The 19137-nt window shown below is 50.5% G+C and overlaps 1 protein-coding gene across 12 annotated transcripts in view; it reads left to right on the top strand.

Annotated features, from left to right (window-relative positions):
• The window catches only part of LOC115843179 (nephrocystin-1), a 105608-nt gene that overhangs the window by 75094 nt on the left and 11377 nt on the right, over window positions 1-19137 (top strand). For 11 of the 12 annotated variants that reach the window (XM_060309878.2, XM_060309883.2, XM_060309880.2 and 8 more), the window contains one exon: window positions 3115-3315. In XM_060309878.2, coding sequence (XP_060165861.1) covers window positions 3115-3315 — 201 coding nt within the window. Of the gene's footprint in view, window positions 1-2598; window positions 2670-3114; window positions 3316-19137 lie in introns of those variants that run through there. The other variant, XM_060309890.2, reaches the window with a different exon arrangement.

Genomic DNA, 19137 nt, shown 5'->3' with positions numbered 1-19137 from the left:
ACAAGCTGTGTGGCACAGACAAAAAAAAAAAAAAAACAGCAAATTGCAAAACGGATTAAAAACAAAGGCCCAACTCTGTCATAACCACACACACCCCATTATAAATATAGTGATATAGGTAAGTTAGAAGTAAAACAGTGGGAACATATATATCACGCAAACACCAAGTGTATTATAATAAACATGCAAACATCAATTATAAGCAACAGTATTTGCATACATTGTTGGTGGGAGTATAAATGGTTTAACCACTTTGAAAAATAGCTTGACATTATCTAAAAACGCACACCACATGACCCACAATTCCATTCCTGAGATATTCCCAATAAAAATGCATACCTAGATGCCCTGAAAGATATGTTCTAGAATTTTCATAACAGTGTTACTAATTAAGACCCCAAATTGAAATAACCCAAATGTTCATAAACAATAGAATGAGTAAAGTGTAGAATATTTATACAATGGAATACTGTGCAGCAGTGAGTGAACTACAGCAGCACACAACAACGTGGATGAGTTTCCCAGGCATAATGTTGGGCGAAAGAAGCCAGCCGCACAGAAATTCATTCAGAATCAAGCAGAACTGACTGATAGGGTTAGACATCATGGGAGCAGACATCTGGGGAGAAGGGAGGGCGAAATGACTGGGTGGCGTCTGGCAACGTTCTATTTCTTGCTCTGGGTGGTGGTTTCATGGTCTGTATGTTTTGTGCATTTTTTCTGTAAGCATATTATACATCAACAAAAACAATTTTGAAATGATTTTTTAAAATCAGAATGGAGGGACTTCCCTGGTGGCACAGTGGTTAAGAATCCACCTGTGAATGCAGGGGACACAGGTTCGATCCCTGGTCTGGGGAGATCCTACATGCCGCGGAGCAGCTAAGCCTGTGCGCCACAATGACTGAGCCTGCACTCTAGAGCCTGCGAGCCACGACTACTGAGCCCGAGTGCTGCAACTACTGAAGCCCACACGCCTAGAGCCCGTGCTCTGCAACAAGAGAAGCCACTGCAGTGAGAAGCCTGCACACCGCAATGAAGAGTAGCCCCCGCTGGCCACAACTAGAGAAAGCCCGCGTGCAGCAATGAAGACCCAACGCAGCCAAAAATAAATAAAAATTTAAAAAATATCAGGATGGAAATATTAACAGAGGAGGTGCTGGTCTTACTATGGAAAGGAGAAGCAAAGAGAAGTGATTTCAGGATTAGAATTAGATGAACAACTACTTGTTAAGCGTCTGCCGTTAGCCAGAACTGTCCTGGAAGTTTTCAAATAGACTATATCTCATTTAACTCGCCCCAACACACAAAGGAGAAAATGTGACCCGCAGCCTCACACCAGGCTCTGGCCTTGTCTCACAGTGCATTCACACCTACAGCCCCAGCGAGGCATCAGCTGGACTGGAAGGCGAAGATGTTCTCACAGCTCTAAACTTCTGTCCGTCCCGGCATCCCATTGCCTGTGGTGCATTATGAATCCTACAGCTTTCTTATGAAGAGCCTCAGTAGATTGTGCTATACTTCATCGCATATAATAAAACATGACTTGGCTAAATGTAAAATGTTTAAAATATGCCAAATTTTTTACAGCCTTGTTTTGTCACATCTTCCCTTCTAAACATACGAATTGTCTCAGAAGGTAGAAGTGGCCCAGGCCCTGTCCAGGTTCTGGTATTAACTCTACTTCACAGTCCGAGAAAGGTTATTTTCCTTCTTGTTTTCCCTGAGCTGTTCCCATAGACTATGTGCCATGTTGTCGGTGGCTGAGTCCAGGGTATCCTACAGCCCAAGAGAGTGGCCACGGCTGATTTACAACAGTCCGGAGAGGGGGCAAGAGGTGGGATTCCTGGGGCAGTGCCTGCTGTGCTGGGTTCATCCTGCAAATGAGGTGGGGCTGGAAAGCAGGTGGGATCAGGGCCTCACTTCCCCGCTAGATCCCCCCAGGCCTGAAGGAGGGCATGACCGGGCTGGCTTGACGTTTACTCCATGTGCCCTTTGCCTCTCTTTGCAGTGACTTTGCTTTGGGCTCATTTGTCCAAACTCCCCTGTCCCCTGGCTCTCACCCAGCTCTCTCCCAACCAGGCAAAGGCCCAGCAGATTGCTACCCCGACCTGTGCCCGGGAGGGCCGGCCCTGGTTGTTCAGGAACTGGCCTCTTGTGGTGGACATCTCCTGAGCCCAGCACACAGAGCAGTCCTCCCACATCCCCTCCACTCCAGGGCTGAGGCCACGGAGGGCAGGGAGAATGGACCTCCAAACCCCAGCATCCCCAGCAGACTTTGGGGCACCAGGCCTTCCTGCAGGGTGGCAGATTCTCAGATGGACAGGCAAAGGGCCCACATCTCCAGGCCCTTTCTTTAGAGGGAAAGGAGCCACTTGGTCGCTGGGTCACAGCCCTGGAGCTCGGCCAGTAGGCAGGCGGAAGGCAGGAAGGAAACGCTTGGCCCCAAGCCTGGCTCCTGAAGCACCGGCTGGGGTGCTGGGGCAGGGAGGGGGTACCCACTGGGGCGGATTCTTCCCAGAGAGGGAGGCCTCCTCCGCTGGGAGAGAAAAGTAGGAGAGGAGGATGGTGACAAGAGTGCAGAGAGAGAAGGAAGTGCTACGTCCCCAGGACCGGGCAGGAGCTGGAAGGGAGGGCGGCTCCTCGCCCTCCGGCTTGAGGCCCCCAAGGTGGAGAAGGCAGGAGCAGGGCATGCTGTGACCTTGACTTGACCTGGCAGATTCTTGGTCTCCTCACTTGGAAAAGGGGCAACCCGGTCACGTGCCGGGCTGTGGGGAGCACCAGAGCTGACTGCGGATTTCTTGGCTCCTAGTAGCTCTTCAATAAACGGTCCTTGTTATTCAAGCGGCTCAGCCTGTATTCTGGGCACCCGGTTGGGGTGGTGGCTGTAGCTGGCCTCCCCTGGAGTAGCATGCCTGGGATTCAAAGCTTCCTTAGGAGGAAAAGTCTAGGAAGAGGCTCCAGCTCTCCTTCCTTAGCGACTCTGCCCCAGCCCGGGCGAAAGCCTGTCTGATGCACAAACCGCATTTCACTGAGGATTCTCTTGGCTGGAGCCAGTGGAAGGACCTGCTGGGCTGGAACGGTTTTTTTTTTTTTTTTTTTTTTTCCTTCCAGGCAACGTCCTCTGATGGGTGTGTCGGGCAGGAGGTGATATTTGAAGGGCTGCGGGCACGGGCTGTGGAGCCAGGGCGCCAGGCAGTGGGTGAGAGCATGGCCTCCCGCGACCCACCTCCCACCAGCTACACCCAGCCCGAAGTACCCTCGAGGATCGCGCTGTTCCTCACCATCCCCTACGCCTTCTTCTTGCCCGAGCTGGTGAGTGGGGCCGTGGGGGCCACCTTCGTAAAGTGGGGGCTGGGAGATGCCGGCCTGGAGCTGGAAGCAGCTCCCTGGGGAAGGGGCTCCAAGGCCAGAGCTGCCGTGGCCTCCAGTCTCCCCCATGGGGCTCCAGGCTGGGTGTCCCCTAATCCTTCCCTGAGCACCTCTGGGCTTCTGCAGCATGGGTGGGTCACCTGCTCCCCAAATGAAACCCACCGGGGTAACTGGGCAGGCGACCTGGTGATCGGAGGTGTGGGCGAACTGCTAAAGTATCCTGGGTCCTCGGGAAGATGTTGGGAACGGACTTTTATGATGTGGTTTCTTTTCTCCAACTACTTGTTGTTTGTGCTTTTCTAAAGTTCACAACGGGGGCACTCTGTCTTTCCTTCTGAGAGCAGCTCTTGCAAGATTTTCTTAATTGTCACGTCAGCTAACCTTGAACTTGGAGTTGTGTGGCAAGTTGCTTATGACAAGATCTGCCATAGAACAGTCGTGTGAGATGCCCTGGGTGCTCTCCACGACCTGTCACTGCTTTCCTCTCCGGGTCCCTGCAGCTGAAACAGGGCCCCAATCCTTGCTGGGTCCAGAGTGTTCAACAGAATTCGAGTCCACTCCGAGCCGGCTGTCACCATGTCCTTTTCACTGACGGGGATCACAAGTCTGGTGAACAATTTAGGGCAGAGAAGTTTCTTTTGGTTTTCGAGCACCTTGTGAAATATCTAGTTGGTGGGTGGTATTTTCTTACCAACTCTGAGTTTGGCAGTGCTGGCCCCGGGCAGGGAGAAAAAGACAGAAAGTGGTTCTAACTTCCAGTTGGAACTGACGGCCCTGTCACCCTGTCATCTGCCTGGAAGGCTGGCCTGATTGAGTGATCTTTTGGCAAACTGGCTAAAGGGAGCCCATTGATGGCAACATGAAAGCTAAGCCTGGGAATTCCCTGGTGGTCCAGTGGTTAGGACTCCGCGCTTCCACTGCAGGGGGCTCGGGTTCGATCCCTGGTTGGGGAACTAACATCCTGCATGCCCTGTGGCACTGCCTTAAAAAAAAAAAAAAAGAAAGAAAGAAAGGGAAGCCAGCCAGGGTGGGCCCCACGTTTGGGTGGCTCCAGCTGAAACCCCACCCAAGAAGCAGGTTTCTGCCAGGCCTGGCCCCTAGGGGGATACAAGTCAGGGCATCCTGCCAGACTGATGGCATCTCAGCGCTCCTGTGAGTTCTCTGGACCAGGTGTGCCCCTCGCCTCGGAACAGCCACAAGAATGGCCAGGGTCGGGGTCGACTCCTCCCCTTTTTATGGAGCACATGCTCTATGTCAGTCACACCAGCCACTGGCGACAGGACCCATGCCCTCCCAGGTTCCCTGTCTGCTGGACAGAGGCCCGCAAGCACTTCCTCGCTACAGTCAGACGGTGCTTGAGGGGGCGAAGGTCCTGCGCTGTGACACCAGCAAGGAGAGGCCATCCGACCTTGTCACCTCGGAGAGGGGTCCGGGCCTGTCACTGAGGAGGCGACTTTGCAGTTGGACCTCAAAGGACAGGCTGGATTTCCAGGCTGGGAGCAGGAGAGGGAAAGGCCTGGACCCCAGGAGAGGCTGGCAGGTAGGAGGCTGGAGGGATGGGGCTTCAGGAGAAGGGCCATCTGGTGCCCGCAGCCCCAGGACGCTGGGCTCCTGCAGCGGAATTCCCGGAGGGGAAGAAAAGTGCTTTGTTATGCTGGGCTCTGGGGCCTTGAGTATCTCAGGGGGTGGGATGATGTCACTGGTTCCATATCGTTCATTTCCTTTTCTTTTGAAATCATTTTAGATTTATAGCAACGCTAGTAACAGTAGAACAGTGTTCCCATATACTCTCTACTCAGCTTCCCTTAAGGGCCACATCTTACATAGTACAACGGTCAAAATCGGGGAATTAACATTGATACCATGCTATCCACTGTTCTAATGAACCTCGTTCAGATTGTGCTGAATTCCCCACAAATGTCCTTTTCCTGGTCCAGGATCCAGTTCAGAATTCTGCATGTCATTTGGTGGCCGTAACTCCTTCATCTACTTTGATCTGGGCCGATTCCCTCCATCTTTGTCTTGAGACTTTTGAAAATACTGATCAGTTATTTTGTACAATGTCCTTCCATTTGGCCTTGTCTGATGTTTCCTCATTACAACTTCAGTTTTAATTCATAAGTAACCCTTGTTCATTGCTGAACACTTAGAAAATACAGAAAGAATTATAATCCATGTGTATGCATATATTCGTATTTATACACATATGAGTATATATTTAATGGGTTTATTCAGTACATGCTCTTCTGCACCTGCTTTCTCCTTAAATGAGCGTTCCTAGCAGGGAGTATAGGACCAAGTGTGCATCATATCTGGGATGCGGATGGGAAGGTAAATGGGAGAGGACGGGAGAATGTCCAGTTGGTGGTTAATTATTATTATTTTTTTTAAACGCGTCGCGCGGCCTGAGGTATCTTATTTCCCCAACCAGGGATCGAACCTGCACCCCCTTAAGTGGAAGCGCGGAGTCTTAACCACTGGACCACAGGGGAACTCCCTGGTGGTTGATTCTGATCCCCATGAGCAGGAGATGTGCTGGGCTGGAGAGAAGAGTGCTGGATAAGCCTAGCAGAAGCCCCTCTGTCCCCGGCCACCTGGGTATGCTGCCTACTGCCACCCATGGGGCTGACCACAGAGCCCCAGGCCTTGGGGGGTCCCAGACTCTCAGTCTGGGGGGCCTAAGGCATCAGGGACAGGGGTATGCTTTTCTAAGGCCATGAGTCCAGAGAGTAGATTCTCAAACTGGGAGCTCAGGCCAGCAAAAAGGGGCAGAGAAAGCAAAATCTATAACTCGGATTCAGATGTGGTCCATGATGGGGGCGGCCAGGGTGTACATCAGGGGTGACTGCAGGCATAGCTTCCTCCAGCCACTGTTCCCTAAGACAGAGAGAGTCTTCTTATAAAACGAGGGCCCCAAAACACAGGGAGAGCAGAGGGCTCCCCTGAGGCCTCACGCCAGCCCCCCGCTGCCAACAGCCGCCAGCTCTTTTGTATCAATGATGATGACAGACTAGGATGGCCCAGACACCAGGGGCTCTGCGTGTTCCCTACCAGCTCTGCTCCCCACAGCCTGCTGTTAACGATCTTTGCTTAAGTGGCTTTATTTTAGAGTTTTTAACATTAAAATGCACATTTTCAAACCTTTGTCATAGTTATAGATTGAGAGGCCTCCCACACCCTTCCCCCAGCCTCTTCCTGTTAGTCACACCTTTTGTAATAACTCTCTCTTACAATATGACACCAGGGAGCCGACATTCTTAAGCTATGTCTCTACTTCCATGCCATTTTCTCACACGTGTAGATTTACGTAACCCCTACCACCAAGACACAGAACCATTCCATCATCATGAAGATCTCCCCTCCTCCTTCTGTTTTATAGTCACCCCATCTTGTCTTCCTTCACTCTCTCACCCCTGGAGACTATTAATTCCATCCCTATAATTTTTTTTCCGATAAATTTATTTTTATTTTTGGCTGCGTTGGGTCTTTGCTGCTGCACGCGGGCTTTCTCTGGTTGCGGTGAGTGGGGGCTGCTCTTCGTTGAGGCGCGTGGGCTTCTCATTGTGGTGGCTTCTCTTGTTGTGGAGCATGGGCTCTAGGCGCGCCGGCTTCAGTAGTTATGGCATATACATTTATTCATTCTTTTTTAGATTCTTTTCTCATATAGGTTATTGGGTGGATGTAATTTTCACGTCTCTGGGGAAATGCCAGAGTGAGTGTGATTGCTGGATTGTATAATAAAGTGTCTGCTTCACTACAGACAAACTGTTTTCCAGAGCGGCTGGGCCATTTTACATTCCCACCGGCAACGGATAAGACTTTGGAGATTTTAACATTAAAGTTTGTATTTTGTTTGGTTTACAGTTGAATTCAGATTTCTCATCTGAAAACAATGTTAATTTCAAAACGTAAGCTCCAAGCGTGAGGAGCCTTTGAATCAGTGCATTTTAAGGTGAGAACAGATGTCGTTTATTTTCTCCTTCATTCAGTGAGCAGACATTGTTTATTCCCTCCTTTCCTCAGTGAGTGTGGGAGCCTGCTGGTACCAGTGCCCCACGGGCTGGGGACCAGGTGACTCACAGCCCCACGGCCGGGCTCTTCAGAGCAAACAGCGTGTGGGTGGCCGGCCTGGGGCAGGAATCACGTGACCATTACCTGCCTGCTGTGAGCTGGCTCATCAGCTTTTTTACAAGATGAAAGGTGGACACACAGCTGGCCCTGGTGATGACAGCTGAGGGGCAGTTCTGTAAATAAGAGTCCAAGGAAGTCTTTTAACTTTCAACCTTTTCACTAGTGAACTTATTAATCAGATACTTGACTCATGACAAAGAAACAGCTAAGAAGGTTTCTAGAGAGTCAGCCAGTTCAAAGGAGAGTCAGTGTGGACACTCTGGTGTTTGATTCTTTCAGCTTTTTAATTTGCCCACACAGTGGTCAGAAGGAAATACTCTGACCACCCTAGAAGCTCATTCCAGAACCTTCCCGCTGGGGAAGCTCACCTTTACATCTTATCCAGATCCCCAGCTTCCCCTTCATTTCAGCCTGTTTCTTTTTCTACTCTGTTTATATGTAAAAGCCTGTTTGAGAGCTTACTGAGTCCCAGAACCATCAGTCAACTGTGTGGGGCTGAGAGAGGGAATTAGGGCTCATCTTGGGCCTGGTTTAGGGCAGGTACCACCCCTTTGTCATAACTCTTCTTTAGAAGTTGAGTTTTCCAAAAGGAAAAATCCTTTCTCTTGTTTCCCTCTGCTCCCTTTTCAATTCTCCATACTTCTGAGAAGCAGTAAAAGTAAACTCAATTTGCCCCAGCTTTACTTCATCTTTGTGGCGTCTGTCTTTCCCTTCATTGCACACCTGGTCCCCGGCCACGCCCCTGACCTTGCCCAGCCCCTGCAGGACCAGGGGCCAACAGCCTCCATGGCCAGGGCACCACTGAGACCCAACCCAACGCAGTGATGCCCAAGGAGGCCCCAGGAAAGCTGCGACAGGGCGGGAGGACAGGGCAAAGGGAAGGTAAATTAAAGTGTGGAGCTGGGAAGAGCAAGTATCCTGAGAAGAACGGGAGGCGCCGTGTGGACAGGAGTCGGATGTCAACCTCCCCAGTTGCCTGGACCCGTTTTGGCTTCCTGGCCCCAGGCCCAGCCCTTACCCTGGGAGGCCCCCCGCCCCTCCCCCTGTGCTGTTCAGGTTCAGTAAAATAGAGTCAGTTGGGAGGGGTAAGCCTGGCTCTGCCGCCTAATGGCTGTGAGACCCTGGGCAGGTTACTTGACCACTCTGAGCCTCAACAATGGGGCAGCAGCAGCAAAGATCTCCTAAGACCGCTCTGGGGTTTCAGTAACAACTGTTCTAGAAATGTGAGCCCATGCTATGTTATTGTTGGTGGTCGTCTGGACCTCTTACTAGAAAGCGTGGGTCTCTTGTGAGCAAATCCCAGTTGTAAACCAAGAAATATTTACTGAGATTCTACTATTGCTCTAGCCCCATGCTTTGCTTTCAGGGGCATACAAGAATAAAAAGGTAATAATAAGAGGGATGTGGTAAATCCTGGACCCTGTCTTAAAGGAGTGATGCATGAGCGTTGAAGAGCATCGCAAGATAGGAAACGATAAAAAGCAGGGGTGCACAGCCTCACCTGTCAAAGGCTCCTGCAGCTAGAGAAGTTGTCAGGACAAGCTCCCTCGGGGGGAGGGCTTGGCATTCTTAAAGAGTTTGGATTAGGGATTAGATATTTGCTTGTTCAGACTAAGACTTCCTAGGTCTGAGAAGTTAACAAACATATAAAATCAAGCTGTAAGGAAAGAAGTCAGCGCCACTTAAATCCCATGTATTCACTCAACAGATATTTATTGAGCCCCTACCCTGTGCCTACCACAGGAATATAACGAGGAAGAAGACAGACATGGCCCCGTCTCAGGGAGTTTGATGCTTAATGGGGGCAGACGGAGCCTAGCCAAGGAGACCAATAAGTGGTGTCTTTCAGTGCAGGAGGGAACGGAAGGTGCGGGACGTTCTGCCCACAGAGGGCATTCGACATAGGGAATTGTTCCTGGAGTTGTTGAAAGGCTGAAGGAGCAGCAAGGAGATGCTGAAGCACCCGAGGGTGATAAGTACACAAAGCGAGCACCGTGCACCCTCCAGCCGCTAGAGGAAGCCCAGCTTTGGCGGGGGTGCGGTGGGGCTGTAGTGAGGCAGTGGTTGCCCCAGAGGAGGGGCACAGGGACCTTGGGGTTGGAGCCAACTGTTGCTGGCGTGACGGTGACAGGACCTGGGAAAGTCTCCTTTTCCTGTCCCCTCCAAGTTCTCCCAGTGCCAGAACTTAGCAAGAATCCAGCTTCAAAGGGAACCGGGAAACGTGGCTTGCAGGGCCCCAGCCGCATGGCGGAGCAGACCACGGCAGGATGGGCTTGAGCTGAGACCCTCAGAACTAACTAACAGCCCACATCCCCACATCTGCACACTCCCCTCTGCCTGTGTCTGGACGTCTGGTCCTATGCTTCCCCCGACCATTCAGCCAAACCATAAGCAACCTTCCCTGAGCTGGTGGCCTTTCTCAGTTCAGACAAGACAGGCCACCAAGGCTGCTGCTGGAAGGTCAGCTGCCAGGAGGAATTTTCTTAACCGGCAGGTGCCCTGAAGGGAATAACCAGGGCCCCCGGGCAGAGGAAACCAGGGAGGGGCCCAGCGCGCTGAGTCCCGCTGGGCCGAGGGAGCCCCAGATAAGAAGTCTCACTGATAAGAAGGCTCCACCTCTGCCAGTGCCCTTCCAAGGGCTCTCCACCTGGGGAACTTTCCCCGTGGGAGGCAGGAGAGGCTGCTAGAGTCTCGTCCAGGCGGGCAAGTGGCGGAGTAGGGAAGCAGGCCAGAGTAGGGCGGGGTGGAGGAGCCCCACGGCCGGTTCCCTGGACTTGACCCCTCTCCCCTCTCCCCAGCCAGCTTCCTTCCCTACCTGCCAGCCAGCCTGCCCCTCAGCTGGTGCCACCTGGTCAGACCTTCCCCATCTCGGCCCAGCCCTGTTGTAGCAGAGTCGGCCGGTGCCCATGTCCCACAGTTGCCCCCAACCTCCAGCCTCAGGTTGGACCCAGAAGGTACCAGGTAGGCCCCAAAGCCGGGCCTCCGTGGACTCCCCACCCAGCGGGGGCCAGACATCACGGGTTTGGGGCTCCAGAGTCCTCTGAGCTATTTCAAATACGTTGCCCCCAGCCCCTTCCCTTGGAGGGATTCTCTGAGGTTTGCTTCTCTGCACCTGCACTGCTTACTGCTTCAGTTTCCACCCCCTGACACCTGGCCCCTCTCTCTGCCCACGTGATGCTGGGTGGGAGTGGGAGTGTGTGTGTTTATTTGAACACCGTCCTCTCCGACAGCACGTTCTCGCCCAGTCCTTCCTACGTGCCGGGGGAGGAGGAAGGGGGTTGGAAAATCTTTCCAGGGAAGCCCAGCTGCTCTCCCAGGGGAGATGCTCCCGACCTAGAGAATTTCTAGGGCCCAGGAGGTGATGGAGTAGGAAATGCGTGAGGATGAAACAGATGGGTGTTTGTCCCCATGTGGTCCCGGCTCCTGGCAGAAATGCCAGTCCGTGGCTGGGCCAGTGGCTGGCCCAGAAGGCGTCAGGTACTGCCACCTGTGTGGGAATCAGGCCCAGGAAGATGAGACTGCACTGCCAAGAGGGGAGAGTCCAGCAAGCTGCCACCTGCCTCTTGAGTGGATCAATAGCACATGCTGCACACCTGCTTCATGCCAGGCTCCGTGCCCCACATCGGGGACGCAAAGGCCACAGGTCAGAGTCCTGCATCCAGGAGCTCAGGGACTGGGGAGGAGTAGTCAGGAGAGGCTTCCTGGAGGAGGTGACAATTGGTCTGGTCCCTGCCCTCGAGGGTCTGGTCTTAGACAAGCAGGGGAAGGGCAAGCTGAGCAAGTCAACTGGAACTAGAGTGAGTGGGTCCTCGGTGCCTGGTGAAGGGCAGGAACATGGCCACGAGTCACAGGATGTCTGCGGTTCCTGAGGGAAGGAGAAGGTGGGGCCCTCCCCTGAGCCCAATTCCAGGGCTCATCTGGGGACTTCCTGGGGACATGTGAAGGGAGCCAAGGTTAATAAACATAGTGGGAGCCAAGGAGGGAGAGACCAGGGGGGAGGCCTGGGAAATGGGGACCACTGGGGGGGCGGGATGTATTTATCCTGTTTCTTTATATCTTTTCTGTATTTTCTAACTTTTCTAAGGTGCTCAAATTTTTTTTAAAAAGGAAACAAATTTGCCCCTAAAATGCTTAGGTTTTTGTTTGTTTTTTTAAGCCCTTTAGACTTTAGAGGAATAAGAAGGTTTTTTTTATCTTAGTTTATGTTACATCGTAAACCTGGACTGCTGAGTCCATGAGAAGCGGGTCCAGTGGGGGTGGGTGTCTGAATGGGCGGGCGCGGTCCTGGGGGAGGAAGCCGATGTCGGGGGGAGGAAGCCGATGGGGGGGGCGGGGGGAGGAAGGCAGAGGAGGCCTGGCCGCTGACTCACCAGCCCCTCCCAGGCTCACGCCCCAGGGCAGGGGCTGATTTCCTGGCGCGCGGCCAGCCCAGCCTTGCGAGCCCTTGTGGGTACCAGGGGTGCGGATATGACTTCTGCCGGGGGCGGAGCGCTGGCCCGCACCATTGTTCCTGGGGTGGACCGAATAAGACAGGGGTCCTCACGCGGAGGCCAAGGGGCCTGGGCCAGCAACTTCCTGCTCACCTTAAAGCCACAGAGAGAAAATTCTCACACGGGGAGTCAGGACGGAGCGGCTGGTGTATGGAAGGGTACTGGGTTGAATTATGGAGCGTAGCGCTTCCACGCAATGCCAGTGGCCTGGGTGGCCTGGGGGTCCGGGATGGCAGCCCGGGCCGGCCACGCCCCCACGGGGAAGTCGCTCCGCCTCTCAGAACCGGTTTCCTCCCGGGTCAGAGGAGGTGACCTGCCAGCCCAGAGATCCTCACAGGCTGGGGGCCCCAGATGTGGAGATGGGAGTGGCCTCGTGGGTGCTAAAGAGGACCCACGTGGGCACTGGGGGCCCTGCGCTGCCCGCAGGGAGGCCTGCAGCCAGGGGAGGACTGCTGAGGGGTGCCTGACCCCACGGAGGGGCGGGGTGCGGCCTGGAAGAGGCCGGGCCCCACCCCCCGAGCTGTGGAGGCCGCAGTGCCTTTATGCTAAGTGCCGTCACCGCAGATAGGGGACGTTCCAGGACTCCCCCGCGTGTCTGACAACCCGCCGTCCCCTCTCCCTCCCTCTCAATGGCTCACGCTTCCCACACAGGCCTCAGCATGGCCCCCCAGGACGCAGGATGGGGCTCCGGCTGCAGCAGCTGCCGGGGCTTTGAGTGTCCGCCCGCTGGCACAGTGCAGGGAGGGACTGTGGAGAGGGACAGAGGCAGGCTAGACCTGGGGTTTCCACAGCTGACCGTGATGCACTGAAGAAATGTATTTTCATGGCAACTTCGTGTGTGTGTGTGTGTGTATGTGTGCGTGTGTGTGTAACTGAAACAAAAGATTCAGGAAACGGTATTTCCCTTTCTATGGACAATGCACTGTATTTTTTCTTCTAGTCTACTTAACTTTTTTTTCAAAACAAGCTACTTTTTATTGAAGTATAGTTGATTTACAACGTTGTGTTAGTCTCTGGTATACAACGAAGTGATTCAGTTATACGTATATATATATTTTTCAGATTCTTTTCCATTGTAGGTCATTACAAGTATTGAATATAGTTTCCTGTGCGAGACAATAGGTCCTTGTTGTTTATCTGTTTTACATATAGTAGGTTGTATCTGTTAATCCCAAACTCCTAATTTATCCCTCCCCCCTTTTCCCCTTTAGTAACCATAGGTTTGCTTTCTGTGTCTGTGAGTCGGCTTCTGTTTTGTAGTAAGTTCATTTGTATCATTTTTTAGATTCCACATATAAGTGATATCATATGGTATTTGTCTTTCTCTGTCTGACTTCCTTCACTTAGTATGATAATCTCTAGGTCCATCCACGTTGCTGCTAGTCTACTTAACCTCTTAATGCTGGTGGTGACTAGATGGACTTCAACACCCACTAAGAGATCTCAGCCCGCATTTGGAAGGCCCGATGCTGGGGTCACTGCAGGGGCCTCAGGGAGACTGGCACAGGCAGAGCCTGCTGGGTGGTGGCCGAGTGTGGCCTGGAGGTCACGGGGAGCCAGTGAGGGGGTGAGGGGTGTGGGTGGTGTGTGCAGACTCGCATCCCACGTCCTCAGCAGGGCTATGACAAGAGCTGTCGCTGGCTCAGACCGGCTCCAGCAGAAGGGAAGTAGACAATCTCACGTCCCGGGAAGCCCGAAGTTAGGCAGGCTCTGCCTGGGCTGGTTCTTTGGCAGTGCAGTTGTGGCATCCATCTTTCCTTCTCTCTCTCCTCTTTTTCATCATCGCTCCAGGCCTAATACCAGACACAGCCATGCCAGAGTAAGAGTGGAACTGTCTCATCACTGAGGCAGGAAGTAGCCCTTCCCAGGAGTCCCCAGAAGGCTTGCATCTCACTGGCCAGGGCAGTCACATATGTGTCCCAGCCAAGGGATGCATTGAACCTAACGCATGTTGGAAAGTCACCCACTGCATCCCCTCTCTCCCCACGCCACCCACCAGTACGCCCAGTTGGGCAATTTACTCCACAGAAAGAATTTTAAAAAGACAACTATCTCTGCAGTGTTATTTACTGTGTCATCATCTATAACAGGGAAAAGCTAGAAACATCCAACCTCCTTGCCCTGGGGCCTCATTGAGTAAATGAAGTTTTATCAACTTGATGGAATGTAATGGTGGCATTGAAAGTATAGTCAGGCCTCATTACTCATGGATTCTGCATTTGCAAATTCACTTACTAAAATGTATGTGTAACCCCCAAATCAATACTTGCAGTGTTGTCACTGTCATTTGAGGACATGTGCAGAGTGGAAAAACATTTAAGTCACAAATTTGAGACACACACGGTAAACCTGAGGTTGATAGCTGCCTTCTCACAGCTCATACTGTAAACAAGGTCCTTTCCCAGGTCTGTTTAGTGCCATGTCATGCATATTTTTGTGCTTTTGGTTGGTGATTTTGCTATTTAAAATAGCCCCAAGTCCTCTGCTGAACTTATTTCCAGTGTTCCTAAGTTTGACAAGGCAGTGATTTGCCTTATGTAGAAAATACGTGTTAGATAAGCTTATAGTTATAGAGCTGTTGGCTGAGAGCTCAATGTTAATAGATCAACAGTATATATTAAAATAAGGTGTCTTTAAACAGAAACACACATAAAACAAAGTTATGTGTTGATCAGTTGATGAAAATATTGTGACCACAATCTCACAGGAACCTAGCTCTGTATTTTCCCAGGAGCAATGCTTCACGATTCACAACTAAATCTGCCAGTGCTGAGGGCAACTTTACAGAACTACCTTGAACGACAAGAATCGACTGTATTATTGAGCCACGTAGCAAAATAGAAAAATATGAAAAGTTGGATACAAAATGTATGTTCACTATGATTTACAACTTTATAAAGAATATGTATACACCGGCACTAGGCCTGGGAAGAAACATACTAAAAAATTCCTTTGCTGTTAACATTATTTTTACAATCAATTTAAAATATTAGGGTTGAAAAATAATAACAGATCTAATTCCTGGCATGCCGTTTAAGCCATTAAAATCGCCCTGGAGTTAAGGCATTTTGAGTGGACGGTACCAAACTCCCGAGGGACGCATGCTCTGGCCACAGTTGCACAAACAGGGGGTGCTCTGTTCAAAGGAGCTGTGTCTCTCGGGCATTTGCACCAGAACTGCCCGATGGGGTCCAAAGTGCAGCCCCTGGATGCATCTCCTCTTATTTTTCCCGTTTAAAGGAGGTGCGTCAAACAGGTAGTTGTACGTTCATGTTCACAGTAGCACTACTCACAAGAATCAAAAGGTGGAAGCAGCCCACGTGTCCATCGATGGATGAATGGATAACAAAATAGGTACATGGTAGAATGGAATCTTATTCAGCCTTAAAAAGGAAGGAAATTCTGACAACAAGGATGAACCTTGAGGACGATACGCTGAGTGAAATAAGTCAGACACAAAAGAACAAATACTCTGTGATTCCACACATATGAGGTACTTAGAGGAGACACATTTATAGGGACGAAAGAAGGATGGTTGCCAGGGGCTGGGGGAGGGGGGAAGTAGTAAGTTATTGTTGAATGGGTGCAGGGTGTCAGCTTTGGCAGATGAAAAGTATTCTGGAGATGGATGGATGGTGGAGATGGTTACACAATGACGTGAATGCACTTAATGCCACTGAACTGTACATTAAAAATGGTTTAAATGGTAAATTTTGTTCAGTGTATTTTACCACAGTTTTTTTAAAGGGGAGGGGGGTAAGCAATGGCCAAAAGACCCTGGACTCACACAACGTGGGCCATGGACACCTGAATGTGAGGGACAATCATTTTCTTCATCTCGAGACACCTCAGCATCAGAGGGAGCCCTCAGGGAGTTCTGGTTCCCACCGTGGACAAGGCCAGAACTTGTACTTCATGGAGCCCGTTCCTCCCGGGCCATCAGAATGGGTGGGAGCCCCCAGTGCACTTGGCACTGCTGACCTCCTGGGCCTCCCCGTCTTGAGTCAGGCCTTTTCCTCCCAGCCTGCAGTTTCTGAGGCTTCGTGGTACAGTCTGCATTCACCGGAGTACCAGGAAAGGGAAGGAGGGGCCGTGAACGCTTCATGAAGATTAAGGCAAGTGGTAAGAAAAGGAATGCAGTGCTGGTGGTGAGTGGACCAGCCAGGCTGAAATACCGCCCAGTTATGCAGAAAAACCTGCCACCTGTAGTATCACCTGTAGTATCGCCAGCATCTCCTCCCGGGTCTCAGCACCTGGTCTGCCCCACCTGGACCACACCTGCCAGGTGCAGCCAGGAGCCCAGGTACAGACCTGAGCCAGGTGTCTTCTGGCTCCTCCTACCCCCTTCACATGGGGTCATCCTTAGGGCAGCTCTGTCTTCAGAAGCTCTCAGGGTGTGAAGTTCGCTGCCCTGTGGCAGCCCAGCCCCTGCATGGGCCCTTTGGAGGCCCCTCAGCTCTCTGCTGCTCTGTCCAGGTGTACAGATCAAAGAAAAGGCAATTCTCCCCAAAGAAAAGGCAATTCTCTTTTTGTCTCTCCCATTCAAAATCTTTTTTTTTAATTTTTATTGGAGTATAGTTGATTTACTATATTGTGTTAGTTTCAGGTGTACAGCAAAGTGAATCAGTTATACATATACATATATACACTCTTTTTTAAAATTTTTTTAGATTCTTTTCCCATATAGGTCATTACAGAGTATTGAGTAGAGTTCCCTGTGCTGTCCCTATTAGTTATCTATTTTATATATAGTAGTGTGTATATGTCACTCCCAATCTCCCAGTTTATCCCTCTCCTCCCTTTCACCCCTGCTAACCATAAGTTTGTTTTCTACATCTGTGACTCTGTTTCTGTTTTGTAAATAAGTTCATTTTTTTAGATTCCACATATAAGCGGTATCATATGATATTTGTCTTTCTCTGACTTACTTCACTCAGTGTGACAATCTCTAGGTCCATCCACGTTGCTACAAAATCTTTCGACTTTTGAAACGAGCATCCATCACCCAGCACAGCGTCTTTCTTCTTGCTTTTTCAGTGTATATGTTGGTGATTTGGATTAGTTTAAACCTTCCCAACCCTGTCCCTGAGGCAAGAAATTTTCCTCCCAGGAGGCCGGGGCACTGATTGGTTTATGGAGTCTCATTCCAGAAACATTCTGTGCACCTACAAACAAATACACATAATACACAAGCGCACACACATACATTTTCTTCTTTTTCTATATAAATCATAGCACACTGGGCACGCTGGTCTCTGCCTTGTACAGTTCTTAGAGTTTGTTTCATTTTGGTATACAGAGTTTTCATTCTTTTTGAAGGCTGCTGAACGTTCCATTGTGCAGACATAATTGTTTTCACTAGCCCCGTCTGAATGAACATTTGGGATGTTTCTTTATCTTTCTGTAGCCAGCGAGGCTTTTTTGGGGGGAGGGGGGTTGAATTTTTAAATTTTATCTTATTTATTTTTTATACAGCAGGTTCTTATTAGTTATCTATTTTACACATATTAGTGTATACATATGCCAATCCCAATCTCCCAATTCATCCCACCACCACCACCCCCGACATCACTTTCCCCCCCTTGGTGTCCATACGTTTGTTCTCTACATCTGTGTCTCTATTTCTGCAGCAAGGCTTTAATAAACAACCTTATACATTCATCATTTTGTGCATGTGCATTATTTATAGGACAAATTCCAAAAAGTGAAATTACTGGGTCGAACCATATGTGCATTTAATGTCTTGATCAATATTGTCAAAATAGTAGATTGGCTGACAGCACCGTTATTTAACCTGGCGATGACAATGGCAATTGACTTCAACCTGGGGGCTGCAGGTGGGCTTTGAGGGTCTGTGAGTCCCAAGATTTGTAGACAAAAATCGTGCACATACATCGGTACATTTTTCTAGGTGACCAAAACTTTCATCAACTCCGTAAAAGGGTCTGTGCCCGCTAAATGTTCTCACTCACCCCACTGATGGGTCTTCCAGCTCTGACAGAAGTGAACTTCCCATCCCTCAGGAAGGCTGACCTTGGAGTTTCCCACTTCTGGGTCTTTCTCAGGGAAGATTCCCTCCAATCTCATTATAGCTAATAACATGGCCACAAATGGTTACTCAACACTCACTCTGTCCCAGAGAAACTCATCTAATTTTCACGGAAACCAGGAGAGAGAAGCCATCCCCACCTCCTCTGTTTGATGGACCAGGACATGGACACATGGATGAGTTAAATAACCTGCCCAATAGGCAGAGGTAGGATTCGAATCTGGGAACATTGATGCTTCCTGTCTCATGAACTGAAGTGGATGAGCCTGGAAGCAGAGAGGGGCTTTGGGGGTTCTCAGTCCTGGCTGCATCACCTGGGGATCTTTTAACAACGCAGCCTCCCTCACTAGTTCCATCAGAATCTCTGGGGCAGGATCCAGACCTTGGGGCTTCCTCAAAGTCCCCGGATGGTTCCAGGAGTAGCAAGACTCAGGGTGCTGCTCTGAGGGTTAAGACTCAGGAATCCAGGTATTTTAGAAGCTCCTTACCCTTATGCCATATTTTTGGCTTAGTTCTTTTCCTTTGTTAAGCATTTTTCAAAATAATAATTATTGGCGGTATAGTGGTGACCATAGCTGCCTTCCAAAATAACAAGCATCCTCCAAAAGTGACCAAAGTAGGGCTTTTTAAAGAGTATCATTTTCAACTCATGACTTGCGACTTGGTTGATATAGTCCAATCCCATAGTAGTTATTATATTTATTTAGAGGTCAAATTGTCCCATCTTTGGCCAGCGGGAGCCTTCTGAATCCTTCTGACCTAACCCCAGAAGCCTTTGCTATCTGCTGTGATGAGGTATCATGCCCAGCTTCTCACCCTAGACCTGGAATCAGCCATCGCTCCCATCTGGGTGCTGTTACCCCAGTTCTCATCCTCTAGTTCTTTAACCAGCTCTCTAAACGTGAGGGAGCTATTCTCCATGTTCTAGAGAAGAATGAGTAATTAATAAACTTGTTAAGCTCTGTCCTCCCTTAAGTGATCCTTTCCAGTTTAGGTTCAGCCTTTAGAAAATGCATAGATGGGGCTTCCCTGGTGGTACAGTGGTTGAGAGTCCGCCTGCCGATGCAGGGGACGCGGGTTCGTGCCCGGTCCGGG

This window comes from Globicephala melas, chromosome 12 (genome assembly GCF_963455315.2).
Source record: "Globicephala melas chromosome 12, mGloMel1.2, whole genome shotgun sequence".
Classification (NCBI taxonomy): domain Eukaryota; kingdom Metazoa; phylum Chordata; class Mammalia; order Artiodactyla; family Delphinidae; genus Globicephala; species Globicephala melas.
Note: the sequence above shows the minus strand (reverse complement) of the source record. Positions and strands in the feature narration are given on the sequence as shown.